General features: G+C 54.8%; 1 protein-coding gene across 1 annotated transcript in view; it reads right to left on the reverse strand.

Annotated features, from left to right (window-relative positions):
• LOC144717738 (uncharacterized) overlaps positions 1 to 20,702 on the reverse strand; it is a 109,866-nt gene that overhangs the window by 83,868 nt on the left and 5,296 nt on the right. The window contains exon 2 of the mRNA XM_078593386.1: positions 15,462 to 16,094. Within this exon, the coding sequence (XP_078449512.1) occupies positions 15,462 to 15,840 (379 nt within the window). The 5' untranslated portion in view covers positions 15,841 to 16,094. The remainder of the gene's footprint in view (positions 1 to 15,461; positions 16,095 to 20,702) is intronic.

Consider the following 20,702-nt stretch of genomic DNA (forward strand, 5'->3'; position numbering starts at 1 on the left):
CACCACACACATACGCAGACACCACACACTCACGCAGACACCACACACTCACGCAGACACCACACACACACACGCCTACACACTCTCACGCAGAAACCACACACACACGCACACACACACTCTCATTCAGAAACCACACACACGCGCACACTCTCTCACGCACTCTCACACACACTCTCACGCACTCACACACACCCCCACGCGCACACACACACATACACCGAGACCCACGCACGCGGCGCTCTACAGCTGAGCCGCCCAGACTCCCAGCAGGATTCGAACGCGCCCGGACCTCGCCCCGACGCGACGCAGGGGGTCTCAGGGGGTCTTAAGGGGTCCTCTAGGGAGGTGTTGGGTGCAGGGGGGAGGGGAGGGGGGGATTCTGTTCACATTCTCTGCCCCCCCCACCCTCCTTGATCAATAACTCCACGTGACGCTCTCTGCTCGGGAGAGGTCACGCCGGGGTGCCGATCGGGACGGGCTCGCGGTGCCCGTTCGCGCTACACATATACACAGAGACAAAGGTGCCATCAGTGTAGCCTCCCGCACAGGCTGTTCGGGCAAGTGCCTTTGCGAGGACGTATTAAGGGGAGCCCAGCGCACGAGGCTGTGGTATGTCCACCACCACGCCCGGCCGCCTTTGTCTCCCCAGTGCTTAAGTTGTATACACGCACCGCACCAGGGACTCGTTTTTTTATGGCTGAGACGAACTAGGGGATTCCCAGGACCGTTTAAGAAATTCGCCACTCGAGTGGCCGGGTGAGTGGCGCAGTGCGCTAACCACTGCGCTAGGACTTTCCACAGAACTTACTTGCACATAGATATTATAAACCAATACAAAGACCCCCCTTATAGCCTTAACAGACTGTTGGGTCAAGTGATGTGTGTATATATATATGCACGTAAGCGAAGACAGATGCGTACATCAACCCACATATACACACACCGACGCACACGCAATCTTAAAAGACAAAGACATACATAAACACACACACACGTCCGCACATAAACACTCACACATACCACATACCGAGACTCACACTGACACACACACATGATACCAAGAAGAGCTATAGCTCGAAACGTCACCTATTCTATCTATGCTCCTTTTAGGACCACCCCGTTATTGACCAATATGTTCCCGCTTATGTAGGTGGCGCGCGCGCGCGTGCGTCTCCCCTAGTTGCGCGTGCACGTTTCATGAACACCTCGGAATAATGACCATGCCGATAATGATGACAATGATAATTAACACAACAAAAATATATATATATTGGTGGGGGGTGGAGGTTATTCGGGGTTTTTACAAGTCGCCACAGCAATTTGATCGCACGTAGTTATTTTGACCATTGTATAAATACATGCATGTGTGCTATGAGGGTGGGTGGGCGAGGGGGGGAGAGCGGTGGCGCAGTGGTTAGCGCACTGCACTTATCTATGAACCCGTGCTGAGTTTGATCGCCGGCCACGGCGAGTGATATCCCAAGCCGCTCCTGCCTCCGCCGTTCACCGACCCAGCGTGGTGAAGTATGGTCAAATGATATCGCGTGCTGGGAGGACTTCATACAGCAGTGAGGTTACATTTCACGTCGTCGTCGTTGTTGTTGTTCTTGTTTTTAATGAGTGTGTTGGCCAATTTGAATGGATGTAAATGTTTAGAACGGCGGCGTACATACGTGTCGCGTGCTTGAACACAGCGCTATGCAAACATTAACCACGTTGAGCCACAACAGCCACTACAGCGGTAGCGGTTACGAATATCAGCCCCCGTGTCGCCTTGCAGGCGAGATAGGGACACGTGCTGCAAGCGAGCGCCTATTAAGGTTGCACACGAGATGATGGTGTGGTCAGAACCACTCGCGTCCTTGGCCGTCTTTGTCTCCCTGGTTCTGACATGAGTTGAGTCGACGTGGGGCAAGAGGGCTCGATACGTGCACGGGTTCAGATACAATTCGCCACTGATGTCAGCCCTGGCTGGGAAATTGAACTTAGGGTTCGTATCGCAGTGCGGTAACCCACTGTTCCATTCAAACACGTTATATACAAAGACACACTTCAGACAGACACATTCGTACACGCAAATACATCCACACTTATAGATTCTCACGTAGGTAAAAACATACGCTCTGTCACGCACGCATTAAGACAAGACAGACACACGTATAGCCTAAACAGGCTGTAGGGCAAGTGCTGTTCGTGAGGACCTATGAAGGCCGGCACATTACGCGACAGGGTGGGGTGGCAAGAACCATTACCGACCGCCTTTGTCTCCCTAGCGGCAATATTTACACACCGCATCAGGTATCCATTGTGGGCTGAGCCGACCTAGGGGAGGCCCAAGGCCGGTTCAGATAATCATAACTGGGGTTGGGCGTGAGCGGGAATCGAACTTGGGTCGCAGGGAAGCACGCTAACCGCTGCACCACCGCTCCCCATTCACACGACACACACACACGCACGTACACACCCATAAGTCAATACAGAAATAAACGCACTCTCTCTCTCACAGGCGTTCATATACACATACACGCACAACCACACACGAGCACACACACGTGTAGCAAATGCACGCAAGTTCCACATCTATCCAGCGTGCACACACACAAACACTCCTTACGCATAACCTGAATTTGGGAACTCTGCCTCAGTGAGCCAAAGACGTGAACATTAGAGCATCGATTAGGAATAACTTACGATCCCTCCTGCATTAACTCGAATCAACTACTTCAACGCGCCGTGTATTAGCCACGCGTACCGTGGCCGCTTGATGTAAACACACACAGCGTAGCCCTCGTGTTGCCTGAACGGACTTTGGGGGTTCAGGATGTTAGTGACTATCTCCTGAGAGCGGAACAGGGTACGACGGAGTGATGTGGCCGTCTCCCCCCCCCCCACCCATTGCTTATGTTAAATACAGACCGCACTAATTCAAGGCTGAGTAGACCTAGGAAAAGTCGAGGTTCAGATGTCACTCGCCACTCGATGTTGTTGGTCGTGGCCGTGAATCGAACTCGGGTCGCCGAGTTCGTAGCGCAGTGCGCGAACCCACCACGTACATCACCTCCCGACAACAAAAGACAAATATTCCCCGCATAGCCTTAACGGCCTGTTGGGGCAAGTGCTGTTAGCGAGCACCTATGAAGGCCAGCGCGGAACACGAGAGGGTGGGTGGCCAAGCTCCCGACAACACACACACTCATACACATACAGACAAAGAACCCCCACGTAGCCTAAATAGACTATTGGGGCAAGTCACACACACACGCACAATACATGTGCGTTAGTAAATGCATACTAACGCAAAGAGCACTAACAGAGGTTCGAACGGCAGAGGAGAGGGTCAACACTACGTCCGGCCGCCTTTGTCTCCCCAGTGGCGATGTTTACTCACCGCACCGAGTACTCATATTGAGACCGAGTCGACCTAGGGGAGGCCCAGGACCGGTTTCAGAGAATCATCACCGGTGTTGGCCGTGAGCGGGAATTGAACTGGTGTGCCTGGTCCAGAGTTCGGCGCGCTAACAACGACACTACCACTCCCCACACATACATACTAACACACACACACACACGTGTTTATATATGTATATGTATGCATGCATATAAATGCGTATATTTTTGCACTGCGCGATCGATACGTATTAAAAGTGGGGGGAGGGGGGGGCGAGGAGGTGATTCAAAAATTGATTAAACATTTTTTCAAAATTATATTAATAAAACATACGTTTGGAAAATAAATAAATTATCCAGAAATGTATAAGCAGGTGGAAATTGGAAGCTGCTGACGTAAGTGTGTCGCCGTGACTAAAGCCAATGTATCATATTAAACTCATCTCCTGACATTATCCATTGACCATTGCGGGTGGAGCGGTGGCTTGCGGAGGTTCGTGCACTGCGCCAATAATCGAGCTGCCGGCCGAGTTCCAATGTCCAGCCTCACGGCAAACGTCAGTAGCGCGAGTGATGATCTGAACAGGTCCTGGAGGAGGGGTAGGGGGTGATGGGGTTGCTCCTTCACCAACACGCACTGACCAGCATTGAAAAAGTATGGTCATGCAAAGACCCCCGTCCCCCCCCCCATGATCGTTATATACACATGTGTTTACTGAGCGCTAACGAGAGGTGCTGTTGTTGTTGTTGTTGGGGTGTGGTGGTGCTGGTAGGTGGTGGTTGAGAGGGGGAGGGGTGATGTGGGGTAATATTGGAGAGCAAGGGGTGATTTGGTTGGGGGGGGGGTGACGGAAAGTGTGGAGGGGAGCAGGGGGGGGGGCTTGGGGGTTGAAGGGGGTCTTGGAACTCACGGTGGGGGGGGGGGGAGAGACGATGGGGGGGGGGGGGGCGAGGTATGCAAGGCAGGGTGCACGAGGGGTGGTGTCTGTAGCGAGCACGCGCGTTAAACTTACAAGGAGCAGGGCTTTCCCGACGCTTCAAACAAGGCTCGCCTAAGACTTGTCACTATTAATTGTGCTCAACTCTGCGGAGGACTCGGAAGTTTATTTATTTATTTGCACGGGTTAAGGCGGACGCGTTATTTATACACGGCGTCGTGCGTTGTGCGGGGGATCGCGCGCACACAAAGACGGACACACGTGCATCTATGCGATGGACGAGTGTGTGTGTGTGCGAGTGCGTGTGCTAAAGCGGGGAGCGGCGGCGTAGCGGTGAGCGCGCTGCGCTACGAACCCGGCCACCCGGGTTCGATCCCCGCTCACGGCCAACACCGGTGACGATTATCTGAACCGGTCCTGGGCCTCCCCTAGGTCGACTCGGTCTCAATATGAGTACCCGGTGCGGTGTGTAAACATCGCCACTAGGGAGACAAAGGCGGCCGGGCGTGGTGTTGGCCACTCACCCCCTCGTGTGCCGTGCCGGCCTTTATAGGTGCTCGCTAACAGCACTTGCCCCTACAGTCTGTTAACGCTATACGGGGGATCTTTGTCTTTGTGCTAAAGTGTGTGATTGCGTGCATGTATATATTTGCATGCATTGTGGGAGTCACCTCAGTTCGATTCCCGCCGACCCGGGTGCGATGTCCGGGCCACGGCTAACATCAATGGCGAGTGATACCCGAGGTCGACTCGATACCTGGAGCGGTTGTGTCAACATCCGCAGTTGGGGAGATAAAGGCGGCCGGGTCGTGGTGGTTCCCAACACCCAGTAACCTTCGTGCGCCATTCCAGCCTTCATAGCTTCTCGCAAACTAACATACATGAACGCATGTTTGGCTGCATTCGTATGACACATATTACTGCGCAGCGAGATTTGTGTTGAATCTCACACGCGCGCTCCGTCTGGACAGAATCGCTGACGCATCATCATCATCATCCTCGTGATCGTCGACACAACAGCGTGCAACTCCACACTGCACCCTGTGTGATGTACTCGACCGCGTTGTGCTAACGCGCTTGTTTACGTGATCGTTTCAATTGTTCTGTGCATATATCCAAGTCGTTTTATGTTACTAAATACGCACATATACCTGTGTGTGTATAAATATGTATGCGGGGAGCGGTAGTCTAGCGGTTAGCGCGCTGCGCTACGATCTTGGCGACCCGAGTTCGATTCCCGCTCATGGGTCAAAATCAGTGACGATTATCTGAACTGGTCCTGGGCCTCCCCTAGGTCGACTCAGCCTCAAATGAATACTTGGTGCGGTGTAAACATCGCCACTAGGGAGACAAAGGCGGCCGGGCGTGGTGATGGCCACCCATCCTCGCGCGTGACGATCCGGCCTGCATAGGTTCTCGCAAACAGCACTTGCCCCAACAGGCTGTTAAAGGCTATACGGGTGTGCGTGCCTGCATGCGTGTTGATGTTTGCATTCGTGTGTGCGTTTTTGCATGTGTATGCATATGTGTTAACGTATTTTCTCGCGTGTTTGTGTGTTTGCATGTGTTTACGTTTATCCTGTTTATCCGTGTATAAGTGTTCGTTTGCATGTGTGTACCTCAATTTGCGTGCACACGTGTGTGTAGGTTTACATGCGTGTTAGGAGATTTTTTTAGCTCTGTTGGGATCTGGAAGGTGGGGGGGGGAATCGGGGGGGGTCGCCGGGGTGAATATTGAAAGAAGGATGCGGCTTGGGGGGCGAGGGAGGGGGCGAAGTGGGGGTGCACTGAGCCAGTGTCGGCAAGACTACACAACTCAGCACTCGTGACCCCGTCCGTCTGTCCGTACGTCTGTCTGTCCAATGCACCACAACTAACATCCAATCTCGCACGAGCGATAGCACGGCGGATTCAATCAGCCTCCACACACAGCACGCATGCAGCAGCTGCAGCAGCAGCAGTAGAACCAGCAGCAGCAGCAACACAACCTGTTCATAGCAGCTCGCCACAGCGACGCAGTTGTAGGGGGTGCAGGCGATGCAATTGCACCAGGGTCCATGGGCCGGCGCGAACTAAGCAGCCACCAGTTTAGGAAGCAGCGGGGGGGGGGGGGGGTGAAATTGGGCAACCCCCCCACCCTCCGCCACCACCCGCAACTTAATTTCTTGCAGCAGGGCCACCAACCACGTTATGCCACTGACTGTGCCGACTCCACACGTGGGTCAGCAAAGGGTTCGATTCCCGAGCGTGGCACGATAGGAATACGGATCCGCGGCGTGGCCACTCGACCCCTCTCCTCTCTCCGCCACCGAGTTGCGTGCAACCATTGTCGTGCCCGTGGCGCGCGCGCGTACGACTGTCGCGATAAACGAACGCGTTCAACTGTTCCGTGCAACTCGAGAAACGATTTCGAATTCTTCACGTGTGCTAAAGAGGGCAGTGTGCGTCCCCGGGATGTATTAATGCGGGACTGACCGTCGTTCATCCGTCTGTCTTGCGTCGTGCGCATCTTGATTTTGCGGGAATGTGGTGGTCGTGATGGCTAATCATATCGTGGACTGTTGGCCTAGCTGATGAGTGTGTAGGCGGTGCAACTGCTACGGGAACGCGGGGTAAGGGGGGGTCAGACACGGAACGGAGGGGGGGGGCTTCGGCAGGCACCCATGCTGAGAAGAGGTTGGAGGAATTGGTCAGGGGTGACCACCACCACCCCATTACCATTTCGTGCACCAGGGTTCATTCCAACCCCTGAGATGGACATTGGTTGGAACTCTGCTTCTATAAGATCAGCTGTGCTGTGTGTCGCTCCGTCCTCTCGACTTTTCCTTCTCTCTCCCCATCTACCCCATCTCCCCCAACCCCCACGACACTCTCTCCCCTCCGCATGCACATTAAAGGGTTTGCCGGTGAAACGCTGTGGAAGTCGTAATGCATTATTGAATCGCCGCGCACACTCACACCCACTCCCGCCGCGCGCGCGCGCGCACACCGCGGGAAAGTGTGCGTTGGGTCGAACGGAGCGTGAACACAAAAGCTCAATGGGTGGTGGTGTGCATAAAGGCATGGGGCGGGCGTCGGCGTGTGTGTGCCGATGTATGTGTGTGTGTGAGATAGTGGTGGGAGCGGTAGTGTAGCGGTTAGCGCGCTGCGCGACAAACCCGGCCCTCCCGAGTTCGATTCCCGCTCACGGCCAACACCGGTGAACCGGTCCTTGGCCTCTCCCAGGTCGACTCAGCCTCGAATGAGTGCCTGGTGTGGTGTGTGAACATCGCCACTGGGGAGACAAAGGCGGCCGGGCGTGTTATGTTGGCCACCCACCGTCTCCTGTGTCGTGCCGGCCTTCGTAGGTGCTCGCTAACGGCACTTGCCCCAACAGTCTGTTCAGGCTTTACGCAGGATATTTGTCTTTGCTGTGCGTTAGTGTTCGTTCGTGTGTATATGTGTGGGGATGGGTGGCGCTACGAAGCCAGCGACCCGAGTTCGATTCCCGCTCACGGCCACCTACACCAGTGACGATGGTCTGGGCCTCACTTAAGTCGACTCGGCATCAAACGAGTACCTGGTGCGGTATAAAAACATCTCCACCAGCCAAAGGAAAACAAAGACGGCCGGGCGTGGTGTTGGCCACCCACCCCCTCGAGTGCCGTGCTCTCCTTCATAGGTTCTCGCGAACAGTACCCCGCCGTTGACCCAAACGTATGTTGAGGCTATACGGGGGATCTATGTCTTTGTACGTGTTAAGTGTGTTTGCGTATGTGCGTGCGTTGAAGTGTATATGTGCGTGTCTGTGTGCGCGTGTGTCTGTACGCGGATCAGTGTGTGCGAGTGTGTGCGTCTTGACTTCATGTACGCCGATTTCTGTTCCCGCTCACGGCCAACAAGAGCGGCGGATACCCTCAACCTCCCTCACGTAGGTCGACTCAGCCTCAAATGAGTATCTCGTGCCCTGTGTGGTCATCAGCACTGGGGTGAAACAGGCGACAGGGCATAAGAGTGGAGTTGGCCACACACAATTCCGACATTCACTGCCACTTGCCCCAACAGTCTGTTCAGGGCTCTACGGGGAATCTTCGTCTTTCTACGCATGAATGCGTGCATCTGTGCGTGTAGGCCTATGTATGGTATGAGAGCGTGCGTGCATGCTATGTACGTGCGTGTGTGTCTATGCGTACGTGCCCATGCTATTAGCATACCAATGACGGCCGTATATTGAAATGGAAGATATCACGGACAGTATTTCTTTCGGACAATCTCCCAGCGATGGGAATAATTGCTCTGCCACGGCTGATGCTTTTGAAAACATCACACGACGTTTATGGGTGCACATGACTGGGCACACACACACACAGACACCCCGTGCAGCCTTTACCAGACTGTTGGGGCAAGTGTGGGAGTCACATGCACAAGGACAGTCATACATACATATATACTGACAGACAGACAGACACACACACTTACCAAACGCGTGCCTGCGTATACATAAGAAGGAAAACACAAATATACACAAACACATACGTATAGGCACGCATTCCCTCCCCCCACACACATACGTAGGAATACACGGACAGACACACAAACAATATATGCAGCACTTCGAAACGTACAATATACACACATACACAGCCCCACACACACAAAGACATGAAGACAGTATACATACACGCATGCACACACACACAGACACACCCGCAAACACTATATGGACGCACAAACATACGGTATATCAACATTTCCCACCCGAACAACCTAAAAAACACAACAATGCGCACACTCACATGAAGAGCAAGACGGACCGTACACGCACAAAGACTGAAAGTGTTGTTAGCGAGCACCCATTAAAGCCGACGTAAGTATGCATACACACGGACATGGGCAATGCGATCTGTGCACTGAACGCGTTAGGGAAAACACACCCAAACGAACACACAGACACACGCGCACACGTTCACAAATAGATAGGGTGTGGTATAAACCTTTACACATGCACAACCTCATTCCCGCACACACTTTTACACACGACATAGCCACACACACGAACAAAGATCCCCGTTATAGCCTTTAACAGACTGTTGGGGCAAGTGCTGTTAGCAAGCGCCTCCGAAGGCCGGCGCGGTGGCCAGGATCACGCCCGGCCACTTTTGTCTCCCCACTGCTGATGGTCACACATCGCGCGAGGTACTGTGCGCTCGGTGGTGAGCGGGAATCGGAACTCGTCACGCCGTGCGCTAACCACTGCGCCACCGCTCCCCAACACACGCATCGGAGCACACTTGCACACAAATGTGCACATGCACACACGCGCGCACACTCGAACTTGCACACGTGTGTATGAAGGGCACGCGAACTCACACGCGCATTAACATATACACACACACACACGTATATGTGCAAAGGCAAATTTACCCCGTGTCACTAACTAGACTGTTGGGGCAAGTGCTGATGGCCAACGACAACGCTCGAGCCACGGATCTTTGGTGCTTTGGCGAGCACCACGCCGTGCCGCCTTAGTCTCCCCGGTGGTGATATGTACACACCGTCCGTCATGCCGGGATAGTCGTGTAAAGTCGAGGTTCAGTCGACCCCAGAAGAGGCCTAGAAAACTGTTGCGAGATATTTTCGTGTTGGCCGTGACCAGGAATCGAACCCGTATCGCAAAAGCGCTGACCGCTACGCTACCCGCTATGCACGCGCGCACAAAGACAAAGATCCCCCCCTCCCCATAGCCTTAAAAGACTGTTGGGGCAAGTGCTGTTAGGCCAGGGATGGCACACGGAAGGGATGGCACACGGAAGGGATGGCACACGGAAGGGGTGGTGGGTGGCCAGCGCCACGCCCGGGCGTCTTTGTCTCCCGAAGTGGCGATGGTTTTACACACCGCACCCGATACTCATCTAGAGGCTGAGTCGACCTAGGGGAGGACCCACGATTGATTCAGGTACTGGTCACTGGTGTTAGCCGGGAGCGGGAATCGAACTGTGGGGGGGGGCAGGTTGTCAACGCGGTGCGGCTTCCCGCTATTTACGCGCAGACAAAAGATAGACAAAGATCCCCCGTGTAGCCTGTAACAGACTGTTGGGGCAAGTGCTGTTAGCGAACCCCTATGAAGGCCGGCACGGCACACGAGAAGGTGGGTGTCCAACACCACGCCCGGCCGCCGTTGTCTCCCTAGAGGCGATGTTTACACATCGCACCAGGTACTCATTTGAGGCTGAGTCGACCAAGGGGAGGACCAGGACCGGTTCAGATATTCGTCACTTGTGTTGTGTTATGAGCCAGATTCGAACTCGGGTCGCCAGGTTCGTAGCGCTGCGCGCTAACCGCTACACTACTGCTCTCCACACACACACACGTAAATACGCAAGTACACGCACACAAGTACGTACACACACACAAGTACAAAGACAAAGATCCCCCTATAGCCTTAACAGACTGTAAGGGCAAGTGCTGTTAGAGAGCACCTATGAAGGCCGGAACGGTACACAAGGGGGTGGGTGGCCAGCACCACGCCCGACCGCCTTTGTCTCCCCAGTGGCGATGTTTACACACCGCACCAGGTACTCATTTAAGTACGTACACACACACACACGCACAGATCGACACTAACGCCATTTTGGGCTCCAACAACCCGCATTCACTCCTCTCGCACCCGCGTCTCGTTTACAATCCACGGGGCTCCACCAGCAGCCACCGACGACTTCGGCCGCGCATCTTAACCCCGGAACGCGTCGGGGTGCCCGCCGTAGTTTGTCGGGTGAGACGCGGGGGGCGGGGAGGTGGGAGCGTGAGGTGCAAGTCAGTGGCGGTGGATATCGAGTGCGCAGGCATTGCAGCTGCACCAAGGGCCGAAGAGCCAGGCGACGAACGAGAGAGAGGAGGAGGGGGGGAATAATTGGACAAGGGGTGCCCCCATTTTATCCCGAGCACCGAGGCCCATGCCAACCCACCCTGCCATGGCACTGCAAGGGCTCGGGGAGTGAAGTGTGCCAACAACATCCACCGGGAAAGCACATCGCATTCACTGGGTCCTTGATGTTCGAAATAAAATAACAAAAATAAAAACTGGTATAAGAGCCTTGTGTGTGTGCGTGTGTATACGTGTGTGCCGCTCTTCATAACGGCACTTGCCCCAATAGTCTGCGGAGGCTACACGGGGGATCTTTGCCTGTGTGTGTTGGGAGAGGTGGCGCAGCGGTTAGCGCATTGCGCGACGAACCCGGGCTCGACTCGAGTTCGATTCCCGCTCACGGCGAACATCAGCGTGATGGCGAGTTGATACCTGCACCTTGTTTGTCCTGGGCTTCTCCTGGGTGACCTCTCGGCCCTAAATGAGTGCCTGGCGTGCTGTGTCCGTCGAAAGTGTAAGAACTCGGGAGACAAAGGCGGCCACGCAAGCGTTGAGCGGCGTTACTCAGCCACACCACTAATCTCGACTCGTCCGTCGTTCCGCTTTTAATAGGCGCTCGCTAACAGCAACTTGCCCAGCCTGCGTAGCTCTACTTACGCGGAAGGATGGAGGTTGCGTGGGTCTTTGTAATTGCCGGACGTGTGGACGAAGCGAGTCTGTTGTGTGCATCGGCCTTCGTCTACCCACTGCTGTGTGAAGGTCTCTCGACGCGGCGGTACATGGCTGGAGTATTCCCACTCCATCTCCTCCCTGGACGTGCCCCTTGTCTCTCCGCACGCATGCACGCCAGAGGCAGGGGGGGTCGTGGTGGTGGGTTTCTCGCGGCTGACGATTTGTGCGGAGGAGAAGCGACACGTCTTTTGCCGCACTCCGTCTTCTTGTTGTTGCCACAGGACTCCCAAATAATATTTGGGATGCGAGTTTTTTTTTAATATGTAAGTAACTATGACAAATATCATAATGATGAGAGGGGACGCTGAACAAAAAGGGGGGAACGGAATTGTTCTCCCCAGCGCTGTTCGGATGTACGGGACACGCTGTGACGGATATCTAACACGAGGCAGATACATGCATGCGTAAGTGATGGAATAAGAAGGAGAGGAGAAGGAGGAAGGGCAACTCACATTCGTCAATAACACCGCGGCCTTAATAGGCGACGTTTCGGGCAATAGCCCTTATTCATATCACGTAAAATGATGAATATTATTAAAAGTGTAATCGGCCAAGCATCCCAAGCATAAGCATCATTACCGGGCCGTGTTGTTATAATTGGCTATGTTTGACATGTAACTATTGTACGACATGATGTACAAACCCTCATATATTACGTACAGCTCGCTATCCGAATACACATAGTTGACAAATCACACGAATATATATATACACCATGTAGTGTAAACAGCGCACACATACTTCATATGTACCCAAATGAAAAAGTATCGCAAAGGGGAGCGGTGGCGCATTGGTTAGCGCACTACAGAATGAACGGGGCGATCGACGATCGATTCCCGGCCACGGCTAACATCGGTAGCGAGTGCTACCTGAACCGATCATGAGTCTCGCCTATTCACCACCCCGCTGTGACCAACGTGGTGAAGTATGGTCTAACAACCCCCACCCCCTCACCCCCACCATGACCGATGCAGCGTGAGAAGGCGTTCAAACAGCAGTGGATTCACTAAGATGCTGTACGCTACTCTTACGCACATTACACGACAGCCCCACACACACACACCCATTACTATCCGAATGCATATAGCCTATATAGCACGTACGGGAGTATAAACGCGTGCTATCACACGTGCATGAATACAAAACAAGCACACATATGTATAGGTGTGCACGTGTGTGCTTAGGCGGAGCGGTGGCGCGGTGGTTAGCGCGCCGCGCTACGAACCCGGCGACCCGAGGAGTCACGTCCAACAATCAGAGGCGATTATCTGAACAGGCGCTGGGTCTCCCCCCCCCCCCCTCGTCATGCGATCTGTTCAATATAAGTACTGGGGGAGACAAAGACGGCCGGGCGTGAGGCTGAATTCCTCTCCGCACCACCCGCCGAAGCGCCGTACCCCGGGGGGTCTTAATAGGTGCTCGCAAAAAGCACTCGCCCCCCCCTCCCCCCAAAGGTCTATAAATCGATAATAGGATGGGGGGGGGGAAGAAATCTTTGTCTTCATACGTTATGTATATACATACATTAAACTCAGCCCTCGCCTGCGTGGCGCTATTGTGAATTCAGCTCTCTGCTTCACTGGCCACCCATCCCCCACGACAGACAACACTCCAGCCGACACACACACACGCGCGCGCGCGCGCACGTATGCGTGTGTGTGTGTGCGCGCGCGTGCGCGTGTGTGAGTCTGTGCGTGAGATCCTTTCTCGACGGCACCTTCACTTACACACCGCGATCTTCATAGACCCGTTTGTCATCGTTTTTTTTTTACAAAATCTAAATTAAGAATTAGACATTTGGCTTGTGCATCGCTCATATCGTCCCTTGCTTGCACCGCGACCGCTTATTTCGCGTACATACGTGGCGTGCGTCCATCCGCGCACGTGTACGTAACGCACGCGCGTGTGTACGTGTACGCGTCATATGCACATTGCGATGCGCACGCATGTACGAGTTGTGTGTGCGTGCGTGTGCTGCACGTGTATGCCTGTGGGATGCAGAAGTGCAGAGGAAATCGGCGACCCGAGTTCGATTCCTGGCTCATAGCACAACACGAGTGACGAATATCTGACCCCGTCCCGCGCCTCCTCCCCTAGGGTGACTCAGCCTCAAATGAGCACCTGGTGCGGTGTGGAAACATTGCCACTGGGGAGACAAAGGCGGCCGGGCGTGGCGCTGCCTACCCACCTTCTCGTGTGCCGTTCCGGCCTTCATAGGTTGCTCGCTAATGGCACTTGCTCTTACAGTCTGTTCAGGCTATACGGGGGTCTTTGTTTGTGTGTGTCTGTGTTACACAGTGTGTGTGTGTGTTACACAGTGTGTGTGTGCGTGTGTTACACTGTGTGTGTGTGAGCACAAATTATTGTATGGCTGGCCATGTCGTTGTTCGCTTTGGCCCAGACTTCGCGCTGCGTGGCGATGTTCTCGTGAAATGGCGCTCTGTAAACAGGAGGTGATGTTGCCTTTGTGGAGATGATGATTCTGGTGATGGTGGTGGTGATGATGATTCTGGTGGTGAGGATTCCAGTCGCGGCGATCCTCTCAAAGATATCTCGATCTTTTGATCGTGATGGCAATCTACTAGCATACACATAACCAGCCACATAAGCTAACCAGATGATGATGATGCTGCTACTGATGATGATTCCGCTCACACGAAACCAGTCCAGTTAACTGGAAATGATGGCGAGCGTGGCGATGGCGATTATGATGATGCCTGTAATGTTCATGATGACTCGCGAAAAACCCGCATGTGCTTAGCAGATCGTATTAATTACTTGCTGATGATGATGATGCGGAATCTGATTATAAGTATAATGTCCGTGTCTATCTACAAACGCACGCACGCACACACTCACATACAACAGCCGGAATACGCCACTAAATGTCGGTGACGTCGCAATAGCCGCTTGTGCCATGCTAGGTGCACTTCGAGGTCACGTGTATACGCGTGAGCACATCGGCACAAACACGACCCCTATAGAAGTGATGAAAACAGACTGTTGGGGCAGCTGCTGTGAGCGAGCACCCAAGAATTGTCGATAGACAAAGACCCCCTCCCCCCCTACACATCGGCTGGTGGGGAAAGTACGATGAGCGGACACCTATGAAGGCCGACACCGCACACGGGGGGGAGGGGGTGGTGGTGTGGCCAGCACCATCAGCCCCGGCCTCCTTTGTCCCCCCAATGTTGATGTCAACACGACGCACCAGAAACTCATTTAAGGCTGAATCGACCGAAGAGGGTCTGTCCCAAGACCCGTTCAAACTCTCCGCCAGCGACGATGGGCTCGTGAGCACGGAATCGAACTCTGGCCCGCGAGTTCGTAGCGTCAACGCGCTATAACCACCGCTCCCCGTCCTTATTAATTACATGTACAAACACACGCACGCGCGTGTGCGCACATACATGCACACATTCCTTGCGAGGGCGCGCACGAAATGCCGGATTTCCACGCAGCCGCGCTTACACTCACTCGCGGCGTGGGTTACCCCAAGTGCGTTTGCCGAGTCTCCTCGAAGTGCACGACGCCACGCGACGCTCGCTCGCTCGTACCTGCGGCTCCGGCCATGGGTAGAGTGGACGCGTAGTATTTGTCGGGCGAGTAGGTCGGGGCGAGCGCTCCGTGCGCTGAGATGCGTGCCGCGCGGTAGGCGTGCAGCGGCGGTGGCGGAGGAGGCTGCGGTGGAGGAGGAGGCGCAAGCCCCAGCGAGTGATGGTGCGCGTGGTGATGCGAGTGGTGGTGCTGCTGCTGCTGCTGGCTCAGAGCCGCCGCTTGATGCTGCGAGCCGCTCAGAGAGCCGCCGCTCGTCTCGCGCTGCAGTAACGGAGGCGGCGGAGGAGGAGGCGGAGGAGGAGGCGGCGGAGGTGGCGGTGCTTGAGACGATGCCCCTGCCGCTGCCTGGATGGAGTGGTTAAACTCGCGGGCGTCCATGGCCGTTGTCCGTTTCGGTGTCTTCCTCGGTTGCCACGACCACCGCCACCACTACCGCCACCACCACCACAACCCTCCAGCGGTAGCAGCAGCAGCAGCAGTAGTGCGGTCAGCTCCGTCCGACCGCGCTGGTAGCGAAGCGGACGGCGGCAATGGAGATCGGCGTCGCCTCTACGGGGCACTTTCCTCGAATACTCCCCGAGAAGTCATTGTGCGGGCTTTTTTTTTTTTGGCGGCGACACGATCGTGTTGAGCTGCAAAGTGATACGAATGGGCACAAGTCACACACTCACACGTACACAACACACAACTCACACGTACACAACACACTCACACAACACACACACACAACACACACACACGTATGCACTCGCACTCACTGGAGCCTACCGCTTAAAGCCTCCCCGCCGCATTCCCTCCGTGTCTGTGTTGGTGCGTTGTATATGTGGGGAGCGGTAGCGCGCCTTGCTACGAACCTGGCCACCCGAGTTCGATTCCCTGCTCACGGCCAACACCGGTGAGGATTATCTGAACCGGTGCTGGGCCTCCCCTAGGTCGACTCAACCTCAAATGAGTTCCTGGTGCGGTGCGTAAAAACATCGCCACTGGGAAGACAAAGGCGGCCGGGCGTGATACTGGCCACCCAACATCTCGTGTGCCGTTCTGACCTTCATAGGTTGCTCGCTAATGGCACTTGCTCTTACAGTATGTTCAGGCTATACGGGGGGGTCTTTGTATTTGTCTTTTTTTTATATGTGTATACTTATACATCGGCGTGTGTCTTCTCTCTCGCGAACAGCACTCGCCCCAACAACAGCCGATGTAGCCGACACGGGGAGCTGTCTTCATGTGTGTGGTGTGTCCACAAGGGTCTGTGTGCTGTGTTTACTGGACATACCAAATGGCCTCGTGCGTCGTGACAGCATTAATAGGTGCTCGCTAACAGCACTTGCCCTCGCCACCCGCGTCGACTACACAGTGGATCTCCCCTTCGTCTGTGGTGCGTGGATCTCGAGGTGCCGTGTGTGTGTATGCGCGTGTGTGATGTCTGTAGGTGTCTGTATAAGCGTCCAGACATGCAGCCTTACAGACTGTTGGGGCAAGTGCTGTTAGCGAGTACCTATGAAGGCCGGCACGGCACACGGGGAGGGGGGGTGGGTGGCCAGCACCACGCCCGGCCGCCTTTGTCTCCCCAGTGGCGATGTTTTCACACTGCACTAGGTACTCATTGGAGGCTGTGTCGACCTAGGCGAGGTCTAGGACCGGTTCAGATAATCGTCACCGGTGTTGGCCGTGAGCGGGAATCAAACTCGGGTCGCCGGGCTCATAGCGCGGCGCGCTAACCGCTACGCCACCGCTCCAGCCCCACATACACACGCACACGGGCAACGTGGTTCTCATCTTAAAGCCGCCCCTCTCTGTGTGTGTGTCTCTCTCTCTCTCGAAGAGCGCGTGTTTGCGCCTACAGGGTTGTCCGAGACTGTCCACGTGTGAGTCCGTCTATGTACACGCGTGTCTGTACACATACATGATACGTAGGCAGGGGCAGTGTTGGCGGTCTGCAAAGCTCATGAGTTGCCCCCGTGTTTTAGCTCTCACTGAAGGGGGAGAGCACCCCGTGGGCCTTGATTGCATTAGGCATATGCACGCACGAGCCGAATATAAAACAAGGCAATCACGTTTACAACGATTTTACCCCCTCTCTCTCTGCCCCCCCCGTCCCCTATGCTTTAGCCTGTGCGGCTTTGTGTGTCTATAGGTGTGCGCGGCTATATGGGATGTGTTTGTGTGGCGTGTGTTTGTGTGTGTGTGTATGTCTACAGGGATGCGTGTGTGGTGTTTTGTGTAGCTATAGGTGAGTTGTGTCGTGTGTGTGTGTGGGGAGCGGTCATGTAGTGTGGTAAGCGCTGCGTTACGAACCCGGCGACCCAAGATCGATAGCCGCTCACGGCCAACACCGGTGACGATTATCTGAACCGGGCATGGGCCTCTTCTAGGTCGGCTCAGCCTCAAATGAGTACCTGATGCGGTGTGTAAACATCGCTACTGGGGAAACAAAGGCGGTCCGGGCGTGGTGCTGACCACTCACCCCCTCGTGTGCCGTGCCGCCCTTCGAAGGTGCTCGCTAACAGCACGTGTCCCAAAAGTACGCTCAGGTAATACGGGGGGCCGGGGCGGTGGGAGCTTTGTCTGTGGGGAAGGGCAGTGTAGTGGTTAGCGCGCTACGCTACGAATCCGGCGACCCAAGATCGATTCCCGCTCGCGGGCCAATGCCGGTGACGAACATTTGAACCGGTTCTGGACCTCCCCTAGGTCGGCTCAGCCTCAAACAAGCACCTGGTACAATATGTAAACATCAGTACTGGGGGAGACAAAAGCTACTGGGTGTGGTGCTGGCCACCCACCCCCTCGTGTGCCGTGCCGGCCTTTATAGGTGCTCGCTAACAGCACTTGCCCCAACAGTCTGTTACGGCTATATAGGGGATCTTTGCCCTTCTTTATGGCGTGTATGTGATGTGTGTGTATTGGGCCATGTGTGTGTGTATGGGTGTATGGTGATCGCCAACAGCACTTGCCCCAACAGTCTCTCAATGCTATTCGAGTGATGTTTGTATATGCATGGTATGTGTGTGCAACTATGTGCCTATTGGGGCGTGTCTGTATGTGTACGTGTCTACATGAGTGTAGGTGTGTGTCTGTATGAGTGTATACGTGTGTTGTTATGCACGTGTATCCATATAAGCACGTGCAGTGCGTATGCGTGGTGTCCGCGTCTCTATAATGTTGTGTTGGTGTCTTTGTCTTCGTGTGTCAGTGTGCGTAGGTGCTCGCGAACAGCACTTGCTCCCACTGATCATTGCCTCTGTGCGTTGTCTAAAACCTCCCTTTAATAACGCCACCAGTCATGCTGTTGCTGTTGTTGTAGTGGGGAGGCGAACGATGCTGCGCGACTCCGACTCGCACGCGGAGTGAGCGTCTGTGTGTGGGTGGCGTAAACCTTCAGCTCAGCTCACAAAGACCAAGTTTTCCCCCCTGGTAGCCTCTACAGACTGTTGGGGCAAGTGCTGTTAGCGAGCACCTATGAAGGCCGGCACGGCACACGAGAAGGTTGGGGGGAGGGTTGATGGCCAGAGAACCACGACCCGCCTTTGTTTCCCGAGTGGCGATGTTTACTAATCGCACTGCCTTACTCGTTTGAGGCCCAGTCGACGGGTTTCGGATAATCGTCGTTGGCCATGAGCGCGGATCGAACTCGGTTCGTCGGCTTCGTAGCCACGGAGCCTTTGACCGCAGCGATCGAGCCGGACTGGACGAAGTCAGTGTGGCGGGGGGGGTATTTAGGATGGAGGGGGGCCGAATCTAAGAACGGCAGAAGACATCATCAGCTTCAGACGGCTACAGCTGACGGATTCTCATGGCTCCATGCACAGCGCCCGTAACTCTAAAGAGAAACCAGCGGCGGATGCGACGGTATTATGATGGCCAAACGTTTAACAACTTAGAAATGCGTTATTTAAAAAGAGAGGAGAGTGGGGGAAGGGATGGGGGGGGTACCGTGATGCTCGCGACGGGCAGAGGGCAGATGCCGTCGCGACGGATTCGTTTAAAGCACAGACCGTGCACTCGCGGCCGGGCTCAACGTGTACTAAGTTACACACACACACCCCCTGCCTTGCATAGTACTTTATCGTGAAAACTATATTTAAAAAAATAAAGCTTACGTTCGTGCTTAGAGAGGGAGTCTAGAAAGTGGCGTCTGCCCAGAACGAGCAGTGAACGGCCACAGATGCCGCCTGCCCGGACAACAGCGCCCGGACTCACCCTCTCGCTCCCGACACGGGCTCCTGGTCCACACATACCTCCTGGTATCTCCCTCCAAGTCCATACCTCCTGGCTAATACCTCCAAGTCCATACCTCCTAGCTAATACCTCCTGGTATCAACCTCCGAGTGCATACCTCCAGACATCTACCTCCAAGTCCATACCTCCTGGCTAATACCTCCTGGTATCTCCCTCCAAGTCCATACCTCCTGGCTAATACCTCCAAGTCCATACCTCCTAGCTAATACCTCCTGGTATCAACCTCCGAGTGCATACCTCCTGACATCTACCTCAAAGTCCATACCTCCTGGCTAATACCTCCTGGCATCTACCTCCAAGTCCATACCTCCTGGCTAATACCTCCTGGTATCTCCCTCCAAGTCCATACCTCCTGGCTAATACCTCCTGACATCTACCTCCAAGTCCATACCTCCTGGACAAAACCTCCCAGCAACTACTCATAGTCCATACCTCCTGGTTTCTACCTCCGAGACCACATCTCCTAGCAAATACCTCTTAGCATCCATCTCCGAGCCCACGTCTCCTGGCCAATAACTCCTAGCCCACAACTTCTAACATCTACCTGCGAGCCCTACCTCACAGGCCACACGTCGCAACATCCACCTTCTTAGCCAGACCCCGAGCACGCATCTCCCAGCCCTCACCTCCGAGCCCATACCTCATAGCCCACACGTCCTAGCCCAGACCCCCTATCATTTACCTCCCAGCCCATACCTCCTAGCCCATACATCGTAGCGACTACCTACTCGCCTATCCCTTCGAGCGTCTACCTACCACCATCTCAAACTTTATGCCGCCAATTCCCTCCAGGACATCCGAGTCCATACCATAGCCCGTACCTCCCAGCACATGCCTTCTCGCTTCCATCATCAACCCTCCTAGCCCATACCTCCCGCGGCACGCGCTTCTTGGCGCCCACCTGCGTGGCAGGTTTGCCGCCCTTGCTACTTGCTACCTGGGCTGTCTCGTGCCGCCGCGTACCTGGGCACCGGCGTGTTCCGCACGTGAAACACGTCGGT

This window comes from Lampetra planeri, chromosome 1 (genome assembly GCF_965212315.1).
Source record: "Lampetra planeri chromosome 1, kcLamPlan1.2.h2, whole genome shotgun sequence".
Lineage (NCBI taxonomy): Eukaryota > Metazoa > Chordata > Hyperoartia > Petromyzontiformes > Petromyzontidae > Lampetra > Lampetra planeri.